At 34.0% G+C, this 20,141-nt stretch overlaps 2 protein-coding genes across 3 annotated transcripts in view; one reads left to right on the top strand and one right to left on the bottom strand.

Annotated features, from left to right (window-relative positions):
* Positions 1-228: 228 nt before the first annotated feature.
* Positions 229-11,852, top strand: LOC132558906 (tyrosine--tRNA ligase, cytoplasmic-like). The gene is made up of 12 exons (XM_060223525.1): positions 229-319; positions 1,976-2,075; positions 3,312-3,458; positions 4,314-4,489; positions 5,048-5,177; positions 5,469-5,549; positions 5,839-5,890; positions 6,752-6,934; positions 7,464-7,549; positions 7,921-8,053; positions 9,004-9,434; positions 9,814-11,852. The coding sequence occupies exons 2-12, from the start codon at positions 2,010-2,012 to the stop codon at positions 9,922-9,924; spliced, it is 1,596 nt and encodes a 531-aa protein (XP_060079508.1). The 5' UTR covers positions 229-319; positions 1,976-2,009; the 3' UTR covers positions 9,925-11,852.
* A 567-nt stretch (positions 11,853-12,419) lies between these two features.
* Positions 12,420-20,141, bottom strand: part of LOC132559070 (centrosomal protein of 57 kDa-like) — a 29,547-nt gene continuing 21,825 nt past the window's right edge. Inside the window, exons 5-9 of one of the 2 annotated variants that reach the window (XM_060223688.1) lie at positions 17,916-17,993; positions 16,646-16,867; positions 16,249-16,457; positions 15,799-15,943; positions 12,420-15,569 (exon numbers count right to left, since the gene is read on the bottom strand). In XM_060223688.1, coding sequence (XP_060079671.1) covers positions 15,318-15,569; positions 15,799-15,943; positions 16,249-16,457; positions 16,646-16,867; positions 17,916-17,993 — 906 coding nt within the window. In that variant the 3' untranslated portion in view covers positions 12,420-15,317. Of the gene's footprint in view, positions 15,570-15,789; positions 15,944-16,248; positions 16,458-16,645; positions 16,868-17,915; positions 17,994-20,141 lie in introns of both variants that reach the window. The other variant, XM_060223681.1, reaches the window with a different exon arrangement.

Genomic DNA, 20,141 nt, shown 5'->3' on the forward strand with positions numbered 1-20,141 from the left:
AACGTAAACACACAATTTTCCTTTGGTTTCCTTTGTGGTTGTCGTAAAATTATATTTAGGGTATTTAATTATTCAAATAGTATAGTGAAATTAACTATGAAAAAGAAACAGTATGCTGTATAGATAAAATTAATTTGATTAATTTATAGCGTTTCTTCTAGTCGTTATATAGTTGATATATTGCGACATACGGCAAAGCGTGTACGATGATGAAACTTCTCGCAAGGCAGTTGTAAAACGTCCATCTGCTGAGTACATGAACGTTGCTGTCAAATCTGGTTAGTTGGCACTTCCTGATTCAAGCTTAGTGGATAAACAGGTTCGTATGCAGATAAAAAAATACATAGAGACAACATATGTCTTTAAAGATACATTATGGAAACTACATTAACCGATGAACTATGATTGTTCGCTGTTTAGCTTACTTTCACAATTCTTGATGTACTTACTTAGCGATATTTCTCGGGTGCAGGACACTTATTTCTCTATTCCAGACTTTTTATTTCATTTGTGTTGGTGCTGTTACAATCTGTTCATGTAGGTTATTCCAAATATGCGCACATCGTTGTATGAAGTAGTTTATCTAAAGTGAGTTACTCTGCTGTTTGTAGACTTTAATGAACATCCTGTATTCCTTTGACGTTTTGATCGGCCCTTCCATATTTTAACGCATTTCCTTGCCTTGGGGTCATAGTACTCATGGATAACCTTGTGTATCTCGATCTTGTGTCCCCATCTTCTTCTGTAAGCTAATATTGGTAGTTTGTGTCTTCTTGGACACGCTAGGTAACTCGAACCTGTATGACGTGGTCATTGCTTGGTTGATTTTCTCTGTACTCCTTCATTTTTTTCTATGTATTTCATTTTATATGGGTACCTTATTGGACTGGCAAAATCAAGATGGTCCTCACAACTTTTTTGTAAAGTTATTAGAACTTGTCAGTATCCAGTTTTGGAACGCTCTTCTTATTATGGCAAACATAGAATTGGCGTAAATTTGTAAGTTTGTAACCAGTCGATTTTGATGTACAATTAATAAACAAGGTTATCAAGGTTGTATCACTATCCCAAGATATTTGACTGTTAATTTAGTCATCAAACAATTCCACTATTTTGTGTTATTTCATACTTATACAGTCTACACTGGCCAACATTCGTAATTTGATAGATTTTATAACATATTCCTAGATTTTATTCCCAAATGATAAAATGTCCCTTAGTTTCTTTCTCCAACCAAGGATGCTAGACATAGAGCAACAGGAAACAGATAACATCCATATTAGTGAAATTCTATTTTTACTGTGACATTATGTTATAATAACACCTGGATGAAATAGTAAGTTATTTTATTATTTTTTAATCTAGAGGTCAGAGTTTCCTTTTTCTAGGTAAACAGTATAAATACTGTATATACGCTATAATCTGTCTTTGTCATTGATTAGCAGAATATAGTTCGAAGGGTTCTGACAATTTTATTTTTGTCTTGGTCTCAGTCACTTGTGTGTCTTATCTTAGTCAATATTCTGTCAACTACAACCAAAAAAAAAAAAACCCAAACTCATGGGTTGAAAGTCAGGGTCTCTCAGATTATATTCTGTTAATCAATGAAAACCATATTCATATTTAGAAGATGAATGTTCAGATCACCTAAATTTTCTCATTAAGTGGAATTTCCCTCTGGCTTGTAATGTTGGGTAGTATGAAGATACACTATAAAGCCCCCTCATTTTTCGATGTATTATACCAGGAAGTTATTTTCACTTCTTCCTCCCTCCCCAATGTTCATTGACAAAAACATGTATGGTATATTTAATAATACTGTAAAGAAAATGTGAACATAAGCCAGAGCACAATACAGTGACTGTTTGAAATTTGAAACCTTTTGTAGACTATGAATGCTAAATATATCACCAAGTCATTCAGATTGCATCATCTGCCTTATAGTATCTATATTTAGCTTTTTTTCTATTTTAAGTACTTAAAAGATCCATAGTGGTTGAGAATCAAGAATGGCAGGAAGTGGGACAGGTCTCTCTCCCGAGGAGAAATTTTCGTTGATTACTCGAAACTTACAGGTAATACTCATTTTAAGGCGAACATGTATCTGATGTGTATCAGCAGATGTCTTAGACACCAATACATATATATATACACACATGTGTGGCAGGTTTTAATTGTATGTAGATATGGTTACCTTGAAGTAGAGGGAATTTCAGTTTAGTTCAATTCTTCCCTGGTCGAGCCACAGATCAGTTTTCCAGGGGTCAAAGGATTGTGACCATCTTAGATTTTGATTGGTGGAGAAGATTTTCACACTCTGTTGAGAATATGAGAGTAAATAGAATGGTGCCATTAAACTATTTGAAAAGTAGGTAAAAAATCCAGTATGGCCACCATGATGTCATAGGTCAAAATCTTAAAAATGACAACTCAAAAAATGTTATTTATTCAGCATTTATGCAAACATATAATTCGTAGGTAATCCATAGGACCATTTTTTTGTCTTTATGTGGTATACAAAAAGGATTAAATACAATTTTTGCTGTTGGGTCAAAGGTCACAAATTTCAAAAATGTTTCATCATTCAACTTCCTGGAAAAATTCTTGTTCTTATTGTTAGATGTCAACCCATTGAATTTGATAAGTTTGATAATAGGAATGGCCTTTTCTCACTTTCAAGGTGATGGTTGAAAGGATAATGTAGGGAATAAAAATAAACTACATTATTTGAAATTTTTTAGATTATGAACAGACGACTTTGATTAATAAGAACTCATTATTGATTATTTTGACAATAGATGATTGTTTGTGTATAGTTTTATTTTCAAAATTTTACTGTCCTTATATTTTAGTACCTGATTTATTTTTATGCAAATCTAAAATTCATATATAATTACATGACTTTCAATTTTTATATTTTTCAATTGAAAATTTCCTAGTTTAATAATAAGTAGGGCTTAAAATAAGGTGATGCTGAAAATAATCCCACATTTGCTTTTATTCATATACCTAAAATAAGTTTTGTTTACCTGTGAGGAGATAGGATGGGGGAAGAGCAGTAGCTTGTGTCCAGACCACCATTTCAGAAATTTTGATGAGTACCATTACTAAGAGATGTAATAGATCTTCAGAATTTGGGTGATGAGTCTCACAGGAAAAACATGATCCAGGACTTAAATATGCAAGTCCCAAAAATCAGTGGAGAGGAAGTAGAAGAATTAAATGCTGAAAATGAAGTAACCAAATTTCTTTGTTAGGCCCTTATTATAAAAGAACTATGGTTTGATAGTGTAATTTATTGATGTCTGTAGGAGACGATAGGTGAAGAGAAGCTGAAAGCAGTATTAAAGGAACGGGATGTGAAAATCTATTGGGGAACAGCCACTACAGGCAAGCCTCATGTGGCGTACTTTGTACCCATGTCAAAGATCGCAGACTTCCTGAAGGCTGGGTGTGAGGTATGTTGTATAAAGATAAGCGACTGATTCAAGTCAGAATGTATAACTGACAGACTGTAATACACTATCCCTATAATTTGGTTTTTAAATCTTTAGCTTAAAACATCATTGTATTTGTTCTCTTATGTAATTGTGAGTAAGTTCATTATTTCTGATTGAAATATGCCACAAGTTTTAATGATAGAAATTAGAGTTGATGTGCTCCTCCATTTTTTTTGACATATCAAGCATGCCTGATTTAATGTCCTATGAAGAGTGGACAGTCATTTTTAACTATATAAGAGGCATCTATGCTTACTTTTTGATAACAATGAAACTATTTTGCACAAGCCAGGAGATTATTGTAATGGTTGGTAATTCAAAAACACTTGTCATTGAAAGTTGCCTGGTTCTTAACACAATTCATTCTGGCTGTAGAAAATGGACAAGGTTTTGAAAACTAAACTTTATTTATTACAATTGTTGGGAAACAAGTTTTTCTAACTTATATTAGTCCTCATATTGTGACAGATGAAATCTCACAAGGGGTCTTACTGTTGGGAGGAAACCAGAGTACCCGGGGAAAACTCACATGGTTGGGCTGGTGAACCCATACTTGTTCATGTCCATTTGGGGGATCAAAACCCAGGATATCTATGTGAAAGGGGAGTGTGTTACCACTGAGCCACCTGACCACTCATAAGCACTATTGTAATAACATACTGTATGTTTGTTATCAGTAGAGGTTGCTAAAAGTAGAATTATATTTCAAAGTACTGATGTGTATTGGAGAGTTTTCACACCTCATCTATATACAAATGTACTAATGTTTGACTAGTATTTTGTGTAATGTTGAATTGTATGATATATTATCAGGTGACCATCTTGTTTGCTGACCTTCACGCCTACCTTGACAACATGAAGGCACCATGGGAACTATTGAACTTGCGTGTCATGTACTACGAAGCTGCAATAAAAGCCATGCTTAAGTCCATTGGTGTTCCTCTTGATAAACTTAAGTTTGTTAAGGGCACTGACTTCCAACTTAGCAAGTAAGTCAAACATGTTCAGAGTATAAACAGTTTTGTCTATTCTTGTACCAATCAAGTGATGCCTTGTGGTGTTACTAACCCTGAATTTACTCTGGCCCCAAGATCAAGACCGAAGAGGTCAGAGTGCACCCTGGTAAAACTGAAAACACAAATTCTCAGATCTGAGACTAATTGCTTTTGAGATGTAAAAAGTGCTGACTGACATTGGACTTACCTCCTATATAATTATCCAAATATTGTAGAAAATGTAGACAAACTTACCTTAACAGGAAAATAATAACATTTGGTATTTTATTCTTCAGGGAGATAGCCCAAGTTTCACCATTTACAATAATTAGATGCTCTTTCTTCCAAAGTTATCTTAAAAATATACATATAGTTATAGAAATATAGGCTTTTGTACATTCATTTTTTATAATTGAAAGATGATATATTGAAATGTTGTGGTGTTTGGCATTTGAAGAGCAAAAAATCTTGATATATTGTTTTCTGGGAGTATTTGAGAAAATGTTTTAAAAGCATTTAAGTGTGACAAGTTTCTTAATATTTTCATTACAGAGAGTACACATTAGATGTCTACAGACTGTCGTCACTGGTGACAGAACATGATGCCAAGAAAGCTGGGGCAGAGGTAGTGAAACAGGTTGACCACCCCCTGCTTAGTGGACTGCTCTACCCAGGACTGCAGGTAGGACTAGACTATTTGTAATAGAGGGGAAACAAGAACGGCAGTGGCATTATTTTCTTTTATCTCACCACAAGTTAACACTATGAGATCATATATTCGTCCAAGATTCAGAAAACGTAAATGTTATCAATCCTTTAAAACAAATTAAAAAGTAAGTTTTCTTCTAAAATAATGTACACAGAGATTATAAAGAGAACTTTGTTGGTCCTCCTAATCTTGTCACCCTCAGTTTTATTTCTGTGTATCATTTGAGTTTTGTGTCTACCTACATCATTCACAATTTGTGTACAGGCTCTTGATGAGGAATACCTCAAGGTTGATGCTCAATTTGGAGGAGTTGATCAGCGCAAAATATTCACCTTTGCAGAAAAGGTAAGTGTAGCATTGTACTTACAAATAGAACAATGTTAACTGGTACTGAACCAGTAATTTTGTCTTACCTAAATGAAGTCTAATGCTTAACGTGGACAGTCTTTCCAACTCTGTCTACAAATTGTTAAAGGATCGGTTTGTCATCAATCATGGCCTCACAAATGAAGATGTTTGAAATTGATTAAAGTAATAACATCATTGAAGATTAGCGGAGTGTCTGAAATAGAGAGGGTTTTGGAATGATCAGATTGTGAAGTAACACAATTGATTCATGTGGTTTTGTTTTCAGTACCTTCCACATCTAGGATATGGCAAGAGAATCCACATGATGAATCCAATGGGTGAGTTAAGTCAGTGTCATTAACTGTTACCAACAGCTGGCATCAGCAGGACACAATAATCACTACAAAGATATTACTAACATAACTCGAGACTAGTAAACACTCAGTACCTACTGTGTATGTTGGATTGGTTGGTTGATGTGTTTAACATCAGCTTTCACCAATGTAACCAGTGTTCAGCAGACAGAAAGGGGTGGCCTTCATCCTGGTGAGACATGGCCCTGTCTGTCTATTATATTGCCAGAGTTTTGGGCAGAAGCTCTGGAGTCCCTCAGATTCTGTTGAAGTAGCCTTCCTCAGTCAGATACTATAGCTCCAAAGCAAAAACTGCAGTAATCAGCATTGTTTATCTGTGGTGTAACTTCATTGATTTGGTCATTAAATCAAATTGATGAAGTTATAATGTAGTAAAGTGTACTGAGATATGCTATGTGAAAGATAATGACTGGTAACAAACCAGTAGTGATGTTGCAATTGTGATAGTAGCTTAACAGAAAGTAAATCGTTGGTAACTAACCTGTTGTGATGTGGAAATCATGATTGTAGCGTAACAGAAAGTAAATCGTTGTTAACTAACCAGTAGTGATGTGGAAATCATGATTGTAGCTTAACAGAAAGTAAATCGTTGGTAACTAACCTGTTTTGATGTGGAAATCATGATTGTAGCTTAACAGAAAGTAAATTGTCGGTAACTAACCTGTTGTGATGTGGAAATTGTTTTTGTATATGCACCAGAAAGTTAGCTTACAGTAAAATGCCTATATTTGTACCAGAATTGAAAAATAATATTCAAATTTTGACATTTACATTATCAACCTGGAATTTAGACCATGTTAATTTGTGTCCTCTCTTTTTCAATAGTTCCAGGACTCACTGGGACCAAGATGAGTTCTTCAGACGAATCATCCAAGATTGACCTGCTCGATTCTCCTGCCCAGCTGAAGAAGAAGTTAAAGTCGGCCTTCTGTGAGCCAGGAAACATCAAGGATAATGGTGTCCTGTCCTTCTGTAAATTTGTTCTCTTCCCGCTGTCTAAGACTGGAGGTAGATAAGCCAACATTTTGTTTTTATCAGCCATAAAATCATTTGGCAATACATTTTTCATATGCCTACTCATTATTGTTTAAATGCTTCCATGAACAAAAATTTACTGGTTTTGATTGGTTAATTAATATTAATTGACTTGTACCCAGTTACCATTGTACCTTAATTGTTTTCTTAGAAAGCCTTACTTTACCTCATCTTTCCCTTTTATTTGTTCTTGAAAGTCCTCCCCTTATTTAGACACCATATTTATCCTGGACCAGCAACAGGACAAATACAATCAGTTTGTTATTCCTGAATGTCCTGGACTGGGCTTATAACAGGACAGGTAGATACCATTGGTTTCTTATTTTACTGAATAACAATATATATGAGTGGGCTTTTTACCAAATAGAGTTTTCCTTACTTGTGTATTTGATTTAAAAGGAAACATTTTCTGACTTTTCATAACTGTGAAAGAATAGTTGCTGTATTTGGCATAGAAATGAAAATACAAAGGAATTGAAAAAAACAATATCTTTTCTTTCAGAATTCAAGGTTACAAGATCACCTGAGCATGGTGGAGACTCACTGTATTCATGTTTTGAAGATCTTGAAGTAGCCTTTGAGAAGGAGGTAAAATATTCATTGTGACATAAACCCAGTTATACATGTAAAGAAACACTGTAATAAAACCACTGAAGCTGTTACTGGTATTCCTGTTTAAATTTCCATCATTGAATTAAAAATCAAATTATGGAAAAAAGTTTGAAGATTTCTAATATTTCCCTTTAGTGTTAAAATTTTGCAGCTTCTAACTAAAGTTCTGCACACGGCTCTGACATATCACAATGCAAAGAAATAATTGCTGACATAAAGTCATTTTATATATCATGATGTCTTTCTGAAGGAACAAGCAAAATCACGCATACAAAATGTTACATGAACTTTTGAAACTAACATTGATATCAGATAGAAGGGAGATAATTCTGAAATCCATACTATAGGAGGTACACCCTGGTGACCTGAAGGCTGCAGTGGAGATTTACCTGAATGAGCTGTTGGAGCCGATCAGAGCTGAGTTCTCTACTGATGAGCTCAAGAAGCTGACTGGCAGAGCATACCCAGTGGAGAAGAAAAGTAGGTATTAGAGGAGATGTGATATATTTCTCAAAGTATACTTTTTTATGAGAAATTTGGTATACAAAGAGTGGGTACCCAGCCATGTTTGCAAGACTGAGTCCCATACTGAAGACTGGGTACTCAGTCACATATGGAAGACTGGGTACTAAGTCATGTTTGGGTACTCTTTCATGTGACTTGTCAAAACCTTGCATATCTCAGATTTTATGGGTGCTTTGGATTTCCTTCGGTAACTTATATAAAATCTGAAATTATTATTTTTCCCTGAATATGCCACAATAACAAGCTAACAGTTTGAAATATAGCTGTGCAATTCATTTGCCCCCAACTGGGAATCAGGAGACTATAGTTTTTTGCATTGTCTATTCATTCTTCCATCTGTCCCTCCGTCTTTCTGTTTTCTTGTCTGGGGTCTATCACCTACACTATTTCTCACTGGAACTTCAAACTTATTTGAGTATGGTTTCACCTTGGTCAGGTGGTGTTTAATGAATCAAAAGTAGGTCACGTCTAACCTTTCAACTACATCAAAGAGAAAGTTTATTCAGGTTCTCTCTACTATGCTACTAGTGACTAGAATGTCATACTTGAGGTAAGGGTTTGTGAGGATGTGTGTCATAAATCAAAAGTATGGGTAGGTCACTCTGACCTACATTTAACATTACACCTAAATCAAAAGCAAAGATTGTCCTAGCTCTATTTCCTACACTACTTTTCACCTGACCTTCATATTTGGTGTTTTGTCCAAGCTCTATCTTCTACACTACTTGCCATGTGAACTTCGAACTTTGTGTGTGGGTTCACCTTGATGAGGAGGTGTGTCAGTGGGACTGTGCTTTGCAGAATTATTGTTATTAATAGATGAATATGATTTCTATCATATGTTATGCAAAATATTTGTTATAAACTGTAAGGGAAATTAAATTGTTTGATTATTCTGACTCTAGAGAAGCCTGGTCAGAAGGGAGCCGCAGGGACAGCTACTGAGGACACGCTGACACCAGACAGACTAGACCTGAGGGTAGGCAAACTTCTTTCGGTGAAAAAACATCCTGATGCAGATTCATTGTATGTAGAGTCTGTAGATCTTGGAGAGGAAGCTCCTCGGACAGTGGTCAGCGGGCTGGCTGGACTTGTACCAATGGAGGAGCTTGAGGGACGCATGGGTGTATTTCTGTGTAATCTCAAACCACAAAAGATGCGAGGCATTGAGTCTCAGGCTATGCTAATGTGTGCAAGTGTGGACGATCCACGAGTTGTAGAGCCCCTTGATCCACCAGAGGGAAGTGCTACAGGAGAAAAAGTCTTCTTTGATGGCTATGATGGCAAACCAGATGAGGAACTCAAACCAAAGAAGAAGGTCTGGGAAAATTTGCAGGTATGCATGTCTCAGAATGCTTATAACAATTTATTTTGTAAGGCTAAGAGGTTGATCTTGTCACTGAATTGCATCACAAGTCACTTATCCTCTCATGGTTAACAGAGGTTTTGTATGTACAAATTATCTTAAATTACTGATAGCATTGCCTTAAATGTCTTGAACCAAATTTAGGAAGAAGTAGATCATGAGTATACTAGCTACACTTGTGCAACAAATTTTCTTTTTGTCAGAAAATATGTTCAAGTGAATTAGGAATGACCAAAATTTTATTGTCACCGAAATTAACACATTCAGTTTTTATCGGATCTTGTGTTTTAGTTTTTGAATTCTCTTTGTTATAGACAAAAAATCTTAAATATGTTTCCTTCTTTCTCAGCCTGATCTACGAACCAATGGTGATTGTGAAGCAGAATGGCAAGGAAGTACAATGAAGACAAAACTAGGGAACATCACTTGTAAAACACTGAAATCTTCACCAATTAAATAATCCTGTTGACAACCAAAATCTTAACCAGTTCCTTTGATAGACTTGGTGCGTACAGTAATATTGCCCTTTCAACTTCTTAAAAATAACCCTAAGAAATTTGTAAGTAAATAGTATGATATATATGTTATAAGATTCAGGATTTCTTATTAGCAAGCTTTCAGGTTTTGTTGAATATTTGAAGTTGCTGTAGTAAACTTCAGATTATTTCCTATGATTTATCAGGGTCTTTATTTGTAAGGTTGTTCCAATCTGTATAGAACAGATGAGATACCCAAACTGTTACAACTGTTACATAAGTTTTGGGTCAAAAAGAACTATTTTTAAATTTCAGTTTATTTCTTTTTTTTTCTGTAATACTTAATGTGTGAACATAGCACAGGTATGCATTTTGTAAACATTATATACATAGCTACAGATTTTGAATACTAACATTTTCATCAATAGCAAAATGGCCCCCTCATCCAAGTATCCCCAAGGATACAACAGATGACAGGCATTCTGTGAGCTCTACGCGGATGTTAAATTTGACCAATGTATTTATTTCAGGGAGACTTTAATGCTATATCTGACCGCTCCTCAGGACTTAGGTTTAAAATACCAGAAAAAATTACCAAACATTTCAAGTTTTAAGTTATTTAGGATGTCTCAGAAATAGGAGATAATGAAAAAAATTGGTTATCTGAGTAGTCCAGTCAATCATAACCAAGACAGAAACTGGAACTACATGTATATAAAGCCTTCCAATGTGATAGTGGCTTCAAGTTATCAGAGTCAGATAAGGAATCTTGACTGTAATTTAACTGGAACATTCTATAGAAATTTAGGTTTTAATGCCGATATACATACGAGGCCTCTGGCCAGGCAATTTATTTTTTAGACTTTGTTATGATAGATAAAGTCTCAAAAAGTTTAAACCTCAAAAACAGTTTGAAAAGTTGATTGATTGATCAACGCGTGTAGTACCAAACTTGCTATATTTATATATCTTGGGAATGCAGAATGTCACAAACCAATTTAAAGTTTCAACGATAAATATTTGCAGAGTTATTGCCCTTTGTCACCAAAACTTGTTTCTTCTGAAAGTGTTCTTTAAGATTTCTTTCAAGTATGTATGGGAATGATATTTTGACCATTTTTGCAGATAAGATTTACTATATTTATCTGAAAGTTTGCTCACTAATATTTGTAACCCTTTCATAATACAAGCATATACAGGCTTACTTGCAGATAAATATGGTATAAACTGATCTACATTGAATGTTGGATACATGGTTTAATTAACATGCGACATGACAGAGTTATATTTCTCACATATAATATACAGTATTACTGTACATTTCTTTGTCTTTATATAATCTGAAAACCATGCTGTAACGTAAGCAGTGCATATGACTAATATTGCACCTGTTTAATGAAGTCATATGAAAGCTTATCTGTATTATAAAATACATAAAATCACTGGGGACATACTTCCTTGCTTCAGGACCAATGTATATATTGTCCTCATACACATTCAATAACTATATATATCAATACGCTTCCATTGTCTGATATTCCAACACTGTGATATTATGTAAATTAACACACTGCCATATCAATTGAATGTTTTTAATACCAGTAACAACCATCACATTGAAGTGCACTCTGTATGAGTTATTTCTTCTAAGTTCTGTGCACAACATCGCAAGGTTGTCGAGGGTAATGTAAAAATGCTTTCAATGACTCTGACGGCTTACAAGGATTGTAACACTCAACTGAAGCTGACTATTAGGGTCAAACACATAGCGGGCCCTTTCTGACTTGTCAGTGCTCTAGTTTTAGATATATTAACTGGTGCGAAATGTGCATTATTTTCTCCACTATCTCTTTAAATGTTAATGAATTGATGTGAAAAAGTGAGAGAATGCTGAATAAATAATACAACAATTTATTTGATTTGTTGTCTCTTTGAAGCTGTGGAATTTGTTTCAGATTGTCATCATCAAGTAATTTCTTCATCCTATACAGGAACTGAGACTGTTTCAATTACTGCATCACATATATCTTAACAGGATGGGCTTCATACAAAAATGTACCATGAAAAGATGGTAGACTTAATGTATAGGAACATTTCAAAGTGTTGTGTGCTCTACCAAGGTCCTTGTCACCTCTCCTCACCTGAAATACACAAGTTTGTAGAATTCTCTTTCTTATGTTCCCATTGTGTTCAATATATTGTCACCTGATGAGACTTCATGTCACATTTCGATAGTTCGTTAGTACTGAGCATTCATCAGAATTTCAGGCCAGAATATAAAAGAAAGTTTCTGTTAAAAGCAAGAATTTACAGTCCTGTTCTTATCTCCGGGATCTAGAACATCCTACAACAGTGAAGGAAGGCAGCTTAAAGCACAGTATTTTTTAGCATTTTAGTTCAACTAGATTGCTAAATATGTTTCTGGTAACCAGAAGTTACAGGATATCATAGTTCCATCACATATAACACAGAAATGATATAAGTGTATAAAATATTTATTGCTTTACATAAAATTTATAGGTTATAACTATACAGCTATATACACATATTTACATGTGAAAATCACAGACATTTGAGTTGGATACCCCAGTGTAGGCAGGAATGTGAGGTAAAATTTTAACCCATGTGGAATCATATGAAGCAGATGATTTAGGACACAGAATGTGAAGTGGAATTATGTTTACACTGTTCACAGAAACATTCAAATCAAAATGTAAGACAGTAAATATGACATCAATAACTTGAATCAAAATCAATTTTCTTTTCACAAAAATTGAAAAATTATCAAATATCAAATCATCCATGTTAAAAAAAATCATCTTGTGCTTGACAAGTATTTCCTGCCCCAATCCTACCACCCAAATTTGGGTATAATGAAAAACAAATACACCCAACACTACTCTATTATGTTATTGTTCTTTTGTTTGTACTAATTACCATTGGTAGCAGTAATAGGTGAAATATGGTAAAAGTCTTTCCCTGTGTATTCAGGAAATATTAATATCATTGTTTGTGATTACCAGGTAAACACAATATGTGCTCCAAGGGAAATCATTTCATAGTGTACTTTAACACTAGACAAATGAAACTACCCTTTAAAAGAAAATCAGCCATTCAAACAGGTAAAAGAATATCGAGCCCTGTATTAAATACATTTAAACAAGTAATGGATTAAGTTAAAATTTTGCCTTGACCATACTTATCGAGATAACAATGACAAATTTTGTAAGCAATCTATATTTTTTTTTAAAAAAATCTTGATTAACACTAAACACATATCACAGACTTGCATGTTCATTTTCACAAAAAATTTCAGTTGGCAAGACAATTCACTAAAATATCATTTACCGTTCTGTACGAACATGGATTCATAAGAGAATGAATCCCAGTGACCAGTGTGTGACCGAGGAACAGGCAACAATTCAGAATTGACACATGTTTATATATAACAAATGACATTTTGCGTCACAAAAATCTTAAGTTAAAAATATGGTTCCTTAGACTTTCTCATGAGTTCCTGGTCAGCTATTTGTTACCAAACATCAAACACAAAACCACTGAAAGATTAATTGATGTATGTTGAAGGTAATAGAAAAACTACATACTGTCCACCAATAATGGTGGTTATATGGGGCAATGTCCCCAGAGATGCCCTGTGAGCTTTCATACAGGCTGTCAATATGATAACAAAGCCAGACATTTTCTCTGTAGTGGAACTTCTCAATTCACTTTTATCTGACATAAAAAGGTTACTCTCAGATCACAGGCAAACAACATTCCATCATTAACTCAATACTGATCAAGTCTTACCATTCACAAGCTGTGAAAGGAACCTGACACCATGCATACACCAAGGACATATAGATTCACAGGTTAAGCAGCCTGCAACAACTGACACTACATCATACTATGTAATATATTTGAATAAATTTACAAATTACATAAATGCACCTTACCTACTTTTTTGGATGGAATACCCTGTTCTGCAAACTTTTCCACTTCCCTACACAAAAAATTATCTTGCCATGCAGATTGATACATGCATTCCCTTCACTCATGAAACAGGAACATTTTAGTTTCCTTTTTCTAAAGCACTAGATTCTGTTTCAGTGACAACCAATGGATTCAGATAGTCTATACAAGGTCATTATCATTGATAGTTTACGAAAGCAAAATTTATTTTGGAAGTGAAAACCGATTACATTGCATGACAACATTTATCATATACATTTCATTTATATATATTATATTTATATATATATGTACTATATGCAAGTTTTTTTTTCTTTATTCTCCATTTCATGATCTTCATTAACTTATAAACTGCAAAGCCTTTAATATATCGGTTATATTTTCACTGAAAAAGTATAACTCTACATATACGTAAATGTAAAGAATTTATTTTAAAAAGAATCCAACTAAATTTTGTTGTTTTTTCCAGAACTTTTCTTGTCATGATTTCAAATATATATATATTTTACATATTTTCTATATTTGGTTTGCTCAAGAATACTTAAGTTTGTATAGTAAGAGTTTTAGTGAATATGGTGTTCCAACACTGAGGGTTAGCAATTATCCCTACCTTTCGTATCAAAACGACATACTTCTATATGAACCATGAAATGAAGATTATTGTCGTGCTCCAGTGATAACTGATAATGGATTTGTATACTGATACCCAGCACAACTAAATCTTGCTTAACGGAAATCCATGAAGTGAAAAGCTGCTCTTATGTATATAAAAACATTACCTGTGAGGGAGATTTTCCCATCTAAGTAACTGTGGATACCATGTTTTCCCAGAACAGAGACTAAAATGCCTGGTCTAATGAGGTCTTACTGTACTATGAGTAACACATACATTTCTGATACAAGACTAATGAATAAGTACAATTAGACGAGATACACACCGACAAGGAAAACATTTCCTGGTCTTTGAATTCTTTAGAGATACATCAATATGACACATACACAAAGACATACCTTTGGGGTTCTATTGTCAGAAATCTATTTATATCTAAATAATTAAGTGCATTAGATTTCTAATTTTGCATCATATTCAAGTAACGATTAAAAGAAAATGATTTGAGCTCTATTTTTTTCTGAGGATAAATAATACCATTACATCAATATTTTGCATATCATTATTTTTCTGGTAATTTTTTCTATTCATATCCTTTTTACTTATTTACTAATCTTTTAAAAAGAAACTGAGTACATGTATCATTTGTGTCCAAATATATGTACTTTTACTTGACAAGTATGGCAAAACTTAATAATACTTTTCAGAACTTATTATAATTTATCTTTATTGAATCTCATAAAAAACCCCAAATGCAGAACACGAGACATGAACATATATAATGGTAATCTAATGTTATTCCCAATGAAGGTCATCTCGTCGTAATGTCGTTTGTAATTTGCGCATGTCCTTTAACACACCAAGTGATACCTCTCGGCCACTTGACGGTCGTACGTGTACGAGACCCGCACCACGTCCCTTCGTTTTTATTGTTGTTGTGACTTCCACTTCAGATGTTGTTTGTGTATAATTTGTATTTGCTGATTTTGGTCGCTGCGTTTTCTTGGGGTGATCAGAACTTTTCTTTTTCTTCTTCTTGAGGTCAAGCTGAAGATATAAAGATGAATTTATTGATTTTAAGTATCATAGATTATTTTTTAAATTGAAAGACAAAATATGTTGTCAATTTTGTCAGTTTAGAGTGAAGAAATACATTATTTATATTAACTCAGTTTAAGGATACATCATAACACTACTATACATTTGTGTAGATATGTTCAGCAATGTAAGATTTATGCCTAACTTGGAGGCCCTAGGCTCTATATACCTGTAATACCTTTTCTTGATGTTTCCTAACTTTTGATATCTGCTGACTTTTAGACTCCATGCGTCCCACCAGTGAGTCCAACTCTCGCTCCAAGTCGTCTCGTACCCGTGAATCTGTTACCTCGTTGATCTGCTTTGACAGTTCCTGATGCTCTCTGTTTACATAACAAGTCATCAAAACAAATTTGAATTGAGTACAGATATGATGCTATGGCCAACGTAAGGTTGTCCATGACAGACAAACCCAGAAAGTTAAATTAAAATCTAGAAACAATGAGACCTACATCTTCATAGATCTTCATAATTTACATTGAGAGAAATATTTGGTTCGGACAAAAAATATTAAGACAGGGTATATTCAAATATTTTTCTTCATTTGTTTATTGATCAATTTTTTTCTTTCTAAATTCAACTAGCAGATTGTAACAGTTGATGTTAACAGTGACCCAAGATCACTTACACACTCATCTGTCCAAACTCATCCTGGAGTTGTAGCAAGAGTTCGGCAAGGTCGTGGTCCAGACCATCTGAACTTGACCCGGACGATGTACTGGAAGACCTCTGAGTATCACATTGGTCAGCGGAGGAACACAAAGCCATGTTATGTGACTTCATCAGCGACAACACACGCTGGACATTAGCACCAACAGAATGACTAGGGGTAGAAGACTGAAAAAATATAAGACAGAAGGACATATTAACTGTCCAAATGGAACTTGGATACTAAGGACCTTAAAGCTGCTACAATCTGATTAATTTAACCTCAAAACACTGGCTTAGGAAATACCAATCTGACATGGCCTTGACAAAATGACCTTGATATGAAACTCTCTTGTTTGAAATTTCTGAATACTGACCTTGCCAGCTACAAATGGAATGTCAGCGAGGTTAAGTCTGTAATGTTTGAGTGCCTCGCGCCGTCTCTCTGGCTCCTGCTCAGCTGGCTGTGTCTTCTGCTTCTTGTTTGAAGCTGATTTTTTCTTTTTCTTTACTTTCTTTGTCCGTGCTGATGTTGGCCGTTTCTCAGGAAATGCACCAGCATTCATCAGTATTCTGTTTGTATGTGCTTCTGTCTCCAGCTAATTCAAGAAACAAGTATGAAAACAAGACTCAAGTTTACCATATAGCTGTTTAATTTTACAATGCTAGTTTTTCACAATTGTCCGTATTCAGTCTAGTTCACCAAGATAACTTTGCCAATGTGTATTCATAGACTTCATATAAACATGCATACAACATGCATTCCAGATATTCTGATTCATTGGCAAATGATTTGCAGGGAATGCAATTTTTACGATCTTTAGAGGGACTAAACGGTTCAATTTCATTATTGTTTTCCATACATTTGATTTCGGGCAAGCATTGTAATACTTAGAATTAGACTATTCACACAATTATAGCAGTCTTTCAAGAGAAAAATTGATAAAGATTATCAGCTTCAAACTAGCACTGGTTGGTATTCGCCGTTATTTCTACTGTCATTCACTGTTGTGATTGGAGATATCCAAGTTTATCACGTGACATCTCCGAACCTTTGTTTTAACTCCTATTTCATTTTGATTTTTTGATATTTTTAATAAAGTGGTTATGCAAACTTTTAAATATAATAATTAACAGGTGGTATACATTTCTTAACAGATACTTATAATGTTTTTTATCAGTTACAAAATAAAAATCTATTCATCTAGTATCTTGGATGACCAGGAATGTAGCGAATTTTTATCTCCCATGAATATTACTAACCATAATATGTGATTATTGCTAACTATCCAGACTGCAGTTATATTTTCACAAAAAACTCCGACATTGTAGGTATGTAAAATAGGATTTACTACTACAGCTTCGTTTTGACTTGTTAGAAATTTGTAGTTAACATTGAAATTTCATAAACTGAAAATGAAATTGACTTAATTCAAACAGGTTCTGAATTCCTCCATCAAACATTTGTGCCAAAAAACTCAGTAATAAGCCCACCTGTACACACGACTGTAATTCAGTTGAATACCAACGTCTTATTCATTGTCCGGCCTTAAGCTCATCCACAAGCTCCCTAATACTAGATTATTGGATTTCTGCGATTACATTTTACAGAAATTTATTCTTTATGATGTAGAAAACATGACATACCACTGCTGTTTTTTCTGACATCAACTGTCTTTGAAGGCGTTCTTCTTTAATCTTCTCTTCCAAGTCTCGGATTTTACCCTGAAACAAGACAGATAATTAATGATATAGAAATTACAATTTTCTTGTGAAGGATCAAACATGTTTGTACCTAAATGAGCTTTGCCTAAAACTGTTAAAAAAGCTCAACATAAACAAGAGACCCACTTGGCCTGTATTACTCATCTCCTCTGCCGCTTAAGAAGAGAAAACTTCATAAGGAAAATTTATTTGTCAGATTTTATCATCATTGTAGACATAAAAGCCCTATTTCCATTATGCTGTAGATAAAACAATATTACCCTTCTGGCAGGTGAGTTTATGACACAGATGAATATAACTAATTTGTATAGTATATCTTCAATGTACAGAGCTAAGTAATTGTAAGTACCAGTCAATTTCAAATGTCGGTTACTGTGATATTGTACTATATTTCAATGTCACTGGTTCCTTACAGAATATTTTCTAACTATCTACAGGTTTGATGTCCAAAGATGGGGAAAAAGAAAATACCATTAAACATGTTTTCAAAATTATCCAAAATTATAATATCTTTTAGGCAGAGTTCCTGACCTGCACCTCTTGTAGTGAAAAAGCATTCTCTATCATGTCGAAAACACCAATATGTTAGAAACCATGGAAAAACATTATGTCTTGATATCGCTTTCTAGATATTAATTTTTTCCCTTAGTTTTTTCACCAAGCTGTATGATAATCATGATTTCAATTTCCCTATTGTAAATTTTTATTGTGCATCCCCAACCTATTGTGTTTACAGGTTTTTTTTTATATTCAAGAACCTGTTCTCGACATGATTTTCTTGATGTCATAGACTGACAGACAAGCTCATGGTTTCAAAAGATGCAGATTGATGGAAATTATGAGGAAGTTTCATGGTCGTCATAGCGATTCCATTGAAAATATTTCATTTCTTTGTGTGATATGAAGCTTGATGTGCTTGATACTTGGTAGTTAGCTTGTTGGCTCTGTTGTTGTATACCTTGTTCTCATTTGAGAATGTGACATCACTTACTTTGATTGACCTAGAGTTACATGGTGGGTGTTGTTGATAAAGCAGAACTCCCCTGAAACATCTGGTCTTATTCCCCTTGTAAATCTTTATTTTATTCACATTTTGTCCTAGTTTTATTGAACGAGTTTGGATTATAATTATGTTCACATGTTGGTACATTCTGACTTAAGATTTATGAAATAAAGTATATAGATATCTCTTACAAAATAATACATGAATGGTCCGTCATAGCCAGTCACTATTCAACAGCAGCCATACTTTTATTCACTGCAAGAATTCTAAATTTCTTACTTCTATTTATAGAACAAGGTAAAGATTTTAAGTCAGTTCAAACAAAATTAAATAAATACTGTTCAACTTTGTTTGTCTGCTGAAAAAAAGATATTCCATTTCACATGAACCTGAATTTGAACGATCCAAAATGACATCACCTAAAATCTCTTCAATGTAAAACATTCTCAGTAAATACAACCATTTGTACTTATTCTTATATTTACAAATACAAAAGAATGCCAACGTCCAAAATTGTTATCTTCAACAAACTAATTTTTACAACTATCAGATGTTTTTCTGAACAAACATTAAACCCCTATGATGCTATACCACTGCTTTTGTTTGCTTATTTCTTGATTTTTAGACCACACTGTGTAACATAACATAGCCATTACAATGAACTACAAACAACAATACAGACACATTGTCTTAAATCATGATGTACACATTAACTATTAATTACCAACACAAACCCACTGAAGCGTGACAAACAATGCCCTGGGTTAATAAATATTTGATGTTGACTTCTCTTCATAATGATTATCAAAAATGTCAACACTACAAAATGTATTGATCCAATTTGTGTCAGTCTGAAAACAATTCCAGTTGCATCCCTGCCTACAGCGATAATATCCGCACAACAGGCATGTACCAACAGTAAAGCAATTATATACAAAACTACACAGAGCAGGAAACTCTCAACACTGATCCAGTATGTGTACCTATGTATATTTATGGAGTTTTAAATCCCAAAAACTGAGTTTTGATCCGAGTACAACACACAGTAAAATTTGAAGATATAAAATCAAATTGTTTCATCCTAGAAATGCAATAACATAACATCAGCATCTTATCTCAAAACATCAAAAAAAAATGACCATCTT

This window comes from Ylistrum balloti, unplaced genomic scaffold, assembly GCF_031769215.1.
Source record: "Ylistrum balloti isolate Yb309-2 unplaced genomic scaffold, AGI_CSIRO_Ybal_v1 Utg369662, whole genome shotgun sequence".
NCBI classification, from domain to species: Eukaryota; Metazoa; Mollusca; class Bivalvia; order Pectinida; family Pectinidae; genus Ylistrum; species Ylistrum balloti.